The 9,317-nt window shown below is 32.8% G+C and overlaps 1 protein-coding gene across 1 annotated transcript; it reads left to right on the top strand.

The window, feature by feature from the left end:
• The first annotated feature begins 344 nt into the window (after window positions 1-344).
• LOC111404517 (superoxide dismutase [Cu-Zn] 2-like) lies at window positions 345-8,339 on the top strand. Its single transcript, XM_023033312.1, has 9 exons — window positions 345-479; window positions 3,079-3,133; window positions 4,947-5,042; window positions 5,195-5,296; window positions 5,988-6,083; window positions 6,170-6,201; window positions 6,945-7,020; window positions 7,271-7,324; window positions 8,131-8,339. Exons 1-9 carry the CDS (start codon window positions 345-347, stop codon window positions 8,157-8,159), a joined length of 675 nt encoding a protein of 224 aa, XP_022889080.1. The 3' UTR covers window positions 8,160-8,339.
• Window positions 8,340-9,317: the final 978 nt, after the last annotated feature.

The following is a 9,317-nucleotide window of genomic DNA, read 5'->3' as shown; positions in this document are numbered from 1 at the left end:
TTTTTCTCTTGTTTTCTTGTTGTGAGAGAACAATATCGCTCCCTTTTTCTATTAATCTTTTTTCTTCCTCACTTTGCAATTTGATTTGATCTTCATACACTAGTGCTAGTATTAACGGTGGAAGAGTAATAGATTTTCCATCCTTAGTAAAACTGTACCTTTCCCTACTCTCATAAGATTTTTTGCTTTACTTTCTTGTGCCTCTACTTTTTTCTCATAATTAGCCATCTCACTCTTCTTTGTTTTCTTTTTGTGCAAGATCAATATTGCTTCCCTTTTCTATTGATCTTTTTTCTTCCTCACTTTGCAATTTGATTTGATCTTCATACACTTGTGATATATTAATGGTGAAGAGTAATAGATTTTCCATCCTTAGTAAAACTGTACCTATTTTTGTACCCATCATGCATTATCTTCCTGTCATATTGCCATGGTCTTCTCAAATGCATAGGAATTACATCACACAACAATTCGTCATGGTACTTCCCAATCGAGAAACTCACCAACACTCGCCTATTCACCTTAACCTCTTCACATTCATTGAACCATTATAATTTGTAAGGCCTAAGATATTTTAGCATGGTTAATCCCAATTTCTCAACAAATGAAGTGTTAGTCACATTGACACACTACTATGTAGCTTGTTATTGACTTAACATCATATATGAAATATGTTATCCTTTTGTTCCTCAAAGGCATCCACATTGATTTGAGAACTAAGAGCTTGCCTTATGACCAACAGTTTTTCCATTGCACACTCTATTTTCTTACCATCACTAGCATCCTTCACTTTCGATATGTCATCATACTCACCCTTACTATCACTCACCACTTAAAATCATTGCCCTTTTGTTTGGGTACTGAGATGTAATGTGTTCCGATTCCAAGCACCTAAAACATTTGTGTAACGCCTGGACCCACATGGTCCAAAATATCACTAGTTTAACTGTACTTTTAGCAGAAAATAAAAAGATTTCATTTAAGAATTTATTTAAGTATATATATTTATATTTATCTTTTTTTAACAACACAGATTAATACTAAAAGAAAGAATTTCAAAAATGTCTTTAGAATGATTTTATGCATGTATCTATTGTTGACGTGAACACTAAAGGCAGGAAATAAAAACAAATATTGTTGTCTTGCATTATATCTCAAGCAGTAATTGTCAAAATAAATTCGTTTGCATAACTATAAACTCTGAAACTTCACGAACTTTTAATGTAAGGTAGGAAACTCCTTATATTATGATATATCCAAAAATTGACTTCTATTGGCAACATATGAGTTATTAAAAATATTTTTTAAAAACCTTGTAGCAACTCTATTGGAAGGTAAACCAGTGCAATTCACTTTAAATGGCATATAAAATTCCATAGACATCTGCACAATATGATTTCCATTTTATTTAGTAGTTAATCCGTGAGACTATCAAATCCCATTGGTTTCATCCAGAAATTCTAAGTAACAATTGAGTTATGAATTTTTTAAACCAATGGCAAAAGCTAAAAACAGCAACACTATCTAATGCAGTTTAATTTTAAGTGACATATAAAATTCTACCAACATCAGATTGACATGATTCTAAGTTTATTTAGTAGCTAACCTATGAAGCTATCAATCACCCCTAGTTTTGTCTTTAAAATTTTAAGTAACGATTGGGTTATGAATTTTTAAGTCAAGGCAGAAGTTCAAATTTTAAAGACACAGCAACATTAAATTGCCAACAAATTTTTTTATTATTATTATTATTATTATTATTATTATTATTATTATTATTATTATTATTATTACTATTATTATCATCATCATCATCATCATCATCATCATCATTATCATTATTATTATTTCGGTAAACAGTGTTTCGTAAGTTAATTTTTAGAACACAAATATACTTTTAAAAGTTCGTAGAATAGTTTCACACACGATGTTCATAGAAATCCATTTAAAAGAAAAGGTAAACATTTCATAAACCAATTAAAGACATTAAATCACCGACTTCTCCATGACTTATTGCATCTTCATCTATCATCATTCACACCACCAAGCAAATCAAATTAACCTGTAGGAAAGAAATTAACACATGAGTTTGAAATTCAATAGATATTATTGGTGTATTTCGTTATCAAATTAGATAATTCAAATTGTAGATTTATACTATCACACATAGATGGATTTTCGGCAAAATCCAAATTTCTATAGCATTATCATAACACGCAGAATTGAAGAATGATCATTCAAACTATAGTAGTGCCGAAACACTGTATCCAAAGGTACCATTTCATTTAAACTTTTAACGAAAATCATAATTTGAAAACGAAATAACACTTGCACCTCTGCTTACTTTGAATTTTCTTGGATATAAAGAACAAATGTGAAAAAGGTTTTTCTTCTTCACACCCTTGCTATTTCCTTAAGCTTGACATGAAATACAATTTTGAGATAAAATAAGAGTACATTCGGATTTGAGGAGAGGTATAGTGAAAAAGTGATCTTTCTCTTCATGTAACCTTTCTTTTTAATGGAAAACTAAATGAGAGAGTTGTATTATCATTAAATTTGTCAAATTGGGTCTTTAACTAAGAATTTGAAGAGTTTTTAAGCCGTAAAAAATATTTCATATAAAAAGTTTTATAAAAACATTTACATAATGAAAATAAAGGAAAATTGACCATTCATATGTTTTGTAACCTATTTTTATTAATGCCCAATAATAAAATAATCATTTCATCACATTAACTTGATATAATTGTTCTTAATGTGCAAAATGAGGAGTTTTTAACTAAAACATAATTTTGTAAAAATATTTTATAAAAACATCTACATGGTGATTCGAACATGGATTGCCTATATAAAATACTATGTAGATTATCATTGCAACAACCCAATATTCATTAAATCTTTGTAATTAAATTTACTTATACTTAATCTCTTAAATTTTTGGGCTTTTAATTAACTTACGGCTTGAGCTTTCATAACCTTAAATGAGTTGAGCTCTCATAGCTCGTTTCTTAAATAGGTTAGGCTCGGGTGCTAAATTATCACAAAATAATAGCCTAATTTCATTTTATTTCTCAGACTTCTACAATTTGTATCCTGATTCCTAGGGGCTTGGGAATCCGCCTTAGTGTAGGTTTGCTAGCAAATTCCTCTCTTCTCTTCGATAGTTCAGTCTTACCCTTTAAAATAGCAACATTGCCTTTATTGGTATCCCATTTTAGTTTTCTCGAAGAGTTAGAACTTGATGGGTATCTAATTGCTCATTTCCTCTTCAACTGTCGCTCCACTTTATAGCTACATATAGTATGTCGTCCAACTTCACTTTAATGTTGTAGTCCTACTAGGTTAGCTATCTTCCTATTCAAACCATTCAAAAATTGAGCAAGGTGGCCTTCCGATTATCAATCTCTATCTCCTTGTGATACCAAATGATGCGAACCCACATAGCAATTGAAACTACGGAACCCACGGCAGATTATATCAAACTCAAGAAAGTCAAGAATCAACGTTTACAAAAGCTCGACCCAGTAAATTATTGAACTAAAGAACCAAGACAATTGCAAACAATATCTTGATCCCTTGATCACAAAACTTACGAACCTTATTGAATTGATGAAAAACGAGATTGAAAAGCAAATATGTCTCGCAATAATATCTCTCAAATTGTGTATTTTATAATGAAAATAATGAGTCTTATTTATATGTAACTCGTGAAAATCCTAATTAAAACGAAATTTAGGTTTAGATATAATAGATACCATAAAATAGAGTTTTAACTAAAATAGGATATTACATGAAATTTGAAAAATTTGCATCCAATTTTTATACTATGCGGCCGCATAGGTCTAATGAATGCAATTGCATGGGCCATTTCAAATCTTTAGATGGCTTTTCTATATGGAGGCATGCGGTCGCATGCCTTGGTGTGCTATATGAACCAAGTTGATCAATCTTATTTCTTCTTTCATACTCAACATGAAACTTGTCATTTTGCTTGTTGTGTTGATGTTTCGTTCACCATAGATTGAAAAAGTAATCTCATGACTTCTTTGACCTTTTTTGCTCGTGATCTAGTCATTGGTCCTTTCTCTATGACCTATGGATCATTGTCTTTGCTAAGTTTTGTACCATGGATCTCATCAAATTACATATGAATTAGGGACTATATATGTACTTATATGCATATACATATATATGTATATTTATTATATCACTTCAATTGGGCTTCACCTTATGATAGTATTTATACACAATTAATTACCCATGTAGACCCACATGACAAATTAAAAAAATCCAACATCTTGTACATAAAAATACATTATTCCTTATAAAGAGGAGCAATAGGATATCAAGAAATACATATTCGTTCAAGCTTTTGATAAAAAGCACCTCTTTCACATCTCCTCCTACATTATTGTTTATTTGTTGAAGAAGAATAATACGTCCAATTAGATAATTCTTAAGAACAATAGAAGAAATTCAAGATTTAAGACTGTTTGTCTTTCTTCCCACTTCAATTCTGGGTTATGGGTGTTGCTTCCAATTGTGCAATTGGCATTTTTCCAAATCACTTATTTGCTAGGAGTATCAAATAATAAACTCAATTTTATCTTCCTTTTATTATTTTTTATTTTTTTTATTATAAAATGTAGCAAAAATTGAAAGAAAAATGTGAATGACTTCGTGTGCAGAGTAGGTGTTTAATGTAATTTGTTCTAATAAATAAATCCTTATTTGAGCTCCATTTTAAAGGAAAGAGTGCATTTTTAGATGGTGATTGATGGAGAATGTGTGGTTAAAAATTAAAAAAAAAATTTAATTTGTGTGTAATATTATTTTATTAAAAAATATGTAATTAAAAATGAATTTTAAAAAAATAAATTTTCCGAAAAAGGTTTAAATGGACAAAATAATTTATATAAACTAAAGTGGAGGAAAAAGATAAGGAGGAAGCCAAATAGGCACAATTAAAGCGGTGGCCATTATCTCCGGCGATAACAATATCAAAGGCACCCTCCAATTTCTTCAACAACTTCCCACTGGTCAGTAATTCTATTTCGCTTTCTGTTTATGATCATTTCAATTCAAAATAACCACTGGTACTTGTTAATTTTTTGTTACCACACACACATATGCTGACAGAACCCAGTACCACAATCAAATGAATAATTGTAATTTGTATGGTGGTGTACAGGAGCAACCCATGTCAAAGGACGAATTAGTGGACTCAGTCCTGGCCTCCATGGTTTCCATATTCACGCTCTTGGCGACACCACCAATGGCTGCAATTCAACTGGTAACTAGTCTCTATTCTTGCCATCTATTTTCTATAATTTAACACTCAAGGGAATACAGAATAAACAATCAAGCTCACTGAACATGGGATGGGCCTATTGCCTGCCAAATGAATTGAAATATTCATGTCTGGTTTAGGAAGAGATTATGGAAGTTTTGGAATGATTAAAATTCGGGAAAGAAAAAAGTTAGTACGGGAAATACTTCAGGAAGTTATGCAGGGCATCCTGTTTCATCTTTCGTTTATTCGAGCCATTTTTGATACAGATATTCAATAAATTCGGGGATTTGGGAGAATATAATGAAATAAAGCCACTTTGAGGTACACCTAAAACTGAGATAAATTCAATGGTCTTTCTGATTCTCAAAGAATGAAGGGGCAAAGGATGCTTGTAGTGGGATCCACGACATGATCCTGTGTAATACAGCATCTCCTTAAGTCACTAACATTAGGAATTTACAATTTCTTTTGCAGTTTGTGTCTATTTTCAGAAGAACCTTATCAACATAGTTCAACTGACCTTCCCCTAAAAGAGTAAACATGTTTGTTTGTTTTTTATTATTTTTTATTATTTATTATTTTTTTATTTTTTTTTCTTTTTCAAATTCCATTGGTGGTTTTCAGGAATTAGGCTTTCATAGAAGTGATTAAGATCTGAATGTCTAATACTGGTGATACTTGCCCTTTTTAGGACCCCACTATAATCCCTTAAAGAGGGATCATGGAGCTCCAATTGATGACGAACGTCATGCCGGCGATCTGGGAAATATAGTGGCTGGTCCAGATGGTTTGTTATGTATTCAATACTATATTTTAAGAATCAAATGGATCAAATAATTATCAGGCAGTTTTTAGTTTAATTTTTCATTGCAGGGACTGCTGAGATTTCAATTACAGACAAGCAGGTGTGCCACAGTGATTACTTTTGTTGTCATTTCAAAATTTAGCAATTTAATATAGAAAATAGTTTTTGGTATACAGTTTTTAATGTCAAAATATAATGGTCATAATTTTATAGAACAACCTTACTCAAAAAAGGATAGGATTTTGAAAAAAAAGGCACAGTAAGTTCATGGCATAAATATTGTCTCCAAGCATGTTTTGTTGGGTTATGTAGTTGTGTAGAATAGCCAGATGTTGAAAGCTTCATTTTGGGAGTTGGCTGACTTGTACTGATTCTGTGTGGTTATGATTAAAGTGTTTCAGGTTATGAAGTTGATACTGGTGACTTAGGTAGTTGACCCCTCCATTAGAGTTACTCTCTTGAGGAGGCAAACTGTGTTCTAGACCTTGATAATACTTCTGTGCAATGTATTTCAAATGGTCCTATGTGACGTGAAGATGAGATTATAGATATTCTAGATAGTAGATACTGTTAAATGACGCATAAGAACCTCCTAGTGTTGATGGCTTGTATTATGGGCCTGTTTAAGATACATTATTTTCCGAGAATGCATTTTGGAATCTTAAATTAATAGAGAATGTGTGGTTTAAAAATAAGAAAAAGTTTTGAGTTTGCATATAATATTATTTTATTAAAGAATGTGTGGTTAAAAAGGAGAGAGATAAAAATGTATTTTAAAAAAAATGAAGCTCAACGAGGGCATTTATGTAATTCTGGAATTACTTGAACTGTTTTTATTTACAGATTCCACTAACTAGTCAGCATTCGATTTTGGGAAGAGCTGTTGTTGTGCATGCTGATCCTGATGACCTAGGAAGAGGTATCTTTCTAGAAAGTATCAATGATGATGTTCTTTATTTTGGTCTCTCTTAGACCTGCACATTGACCTTGAGAATATTTTGACTTTTTACTCTGTTCTGAGCAGTCTATTTCATTTGTCTTGCATCTATAAAGGTTGAACCCCAACCTTGAAGGCCCCCATCGTCCCGCCTCTAGAGCTTTGTCTTGCATCTATAATTTGCCATTTGTTGGTTATCAAGTGTCAACTGATTGATTGGGCTATGCAACAGGTGGACATGAACTTAGCAAGACCACAGGGAACGCGGGTGCCAGAGTTGGATGTGGTAATTCTTTTTACTTGTGTACTAATTTATTTCTCCTTGCATTTGGTTTAGGGGAACTCTGTTTGATTCTAAAAATAGACGTTGGGGATAAATATGAATGGATGATTGAAAGAAATAGTTTTCTAATGATTCAGCGATGCAATTTACTACATCAATGTAGCCTATGGATTAATCACGAGAGCAATTTGGTGAGTTCCATCATGGCACCCAATGGATGCATGGGTTTTGCTAGGAAAACAGGGAGGCGGGACCGAACCCCACACACGGTCAGGGAGGCGGTCAGCCTCCCAGTTACAGGAGCAAAACCCATGGATATATTGTTATTGTGAAATGACAGTGAAGATCAGTAAGAAAAGGAAAATGGGAGTGGGTAGTAAGAGGGGGGAAGGAAGAAGTTCCATCATCTTTTTTTAGCAGAACATTACCTGTTACCATTTACCATTCATACTTGTATTGCCACAATGGATTATACATAGCCCCGTTTGACTCTCTTTAAATTAAAATTTTTTATTTCTTATACTAATTTTCAATCTCATATTCACACAATACAATATTTTGCATGTAAATTTAAAAGTTTTCCTTTTTTTTTTAACCACATATTCTCAAAATAATAATAATAATAATAATAATAATAATAATAATAATAATAATAATAAATACTATTCAAAACATTTTCTCCCCCATTTCTTTTTATAATGGCCATCAAACAAGGGCATAGTATGTCTTGTTCGTGCTGTATTGGTTTAAGCAATATATCTTTTAGTGCTTCCTTTAGTGCTTACATTATTTATTTGAACTTTTGGCAGGTATCATCGGACTTCAATCATCTGTTTAGCAGCTGTTAAGATTGTAGTTTCAGTCAAAATAAGCTAAGCCTTTTTTAAGGTGCTTATAGGCTCGAGCCAAACATGCTTCAGTCTTATCACATGTTGGGATACTTGAGTATCACTTTCTCGTAACGTGTAAAATGTGTCTGAATCTGATGATATAATAATATTGAATTTCCTTTTGTCTATGCAGCCGTTTATCTTTTTGTCGCATAAGAAATGCAGTTTAACCGATTGAGTCAGAAGGCGTCATGTATATTTACACAACCAAGAATCGCTAGAAAAGGTAAAAACTCCCTAGGAGTCATGTCCCGAGCTAATAAGGAAGAAGCAGAATATGAAAATTGTTAAAATCTGGAACTAGAATGACCAAAACGATGTGGATAGTAGAGATTTATTACAACAAACAGTGAGGGTAAAGAAAGCCATTTCCAATGTAGAAATTTCAATTCTGCTACACGTGCATGAAGAGATCTGATGTTCTATCCAATGAGGCAAGTGTTGGTATATGATGAGTTGTGGCGAAGTCAAGCATCGTGGGGTTTGTATCCATTAAATAGCTATGGGGAAGCTTGAGGTGTCGCTTGATAGCATCCATTGCCGCCTGCTAAAAATAAACCAAAGTCAAGGCGACGATGACAAACTAAAAACTACCGACCTCATCATCAGACGCATTGCCGCTCAATATGTCCTCAGGATGTCGGCAAATATTTATCACTCCCTTTCCGAACACTCATGCGCGCACACAAAGAGAGAGAGTGAGACCTCGTTGACTTTAGTAAAATTGATAAGACAAGGTTCAAAGATGTTGCACAGATAATAGAAGAATGAAAAATGTTGCACAGATAATTTGACAGCTCTCTAAATAATTGCTGGCCCCGCCCCCTATTAGAGAACTGTCAGCCGAGGTGTACACCTAGCATTGTTCTAGAAGAATTTTGTTTTCTCGCAATCGGTTAATTCAAGGACATGGAGGCAAACAAAACAAAAACAGAAAGTGGAGACACAACTGGAAAGACGTAATGAACTGAAAGAAGATAATATCGCAGAGCAAGATGACATGAAATCCGTTGTTGCTCAGTTTTTCTCATACCAGGTCATCCTAAAAGCACCTGAGACAGACTTTTTAAATCTAATAATCCATTTTCAGAATCCTGATAAAAGGA

This window comes from Olea europaea, chromosome 11 (genome assembly GCF_002742605.1).
Source record: "Olea europaea var. sylvestris chromosome 11, O_europaea_v1, whole genome shotgun sequence".
In the NCBI taxonomy this organism is placed as follows: domain Eukaryota; kingdom Viridiplantae; phylum Streptophyta; class Magnoliopsida; order Lamiales; family Oleaceae; genus Olea; species Olea europaea.
This window is presented reverse-complemented; position numbering and strand designations above follow the sequence as displayed.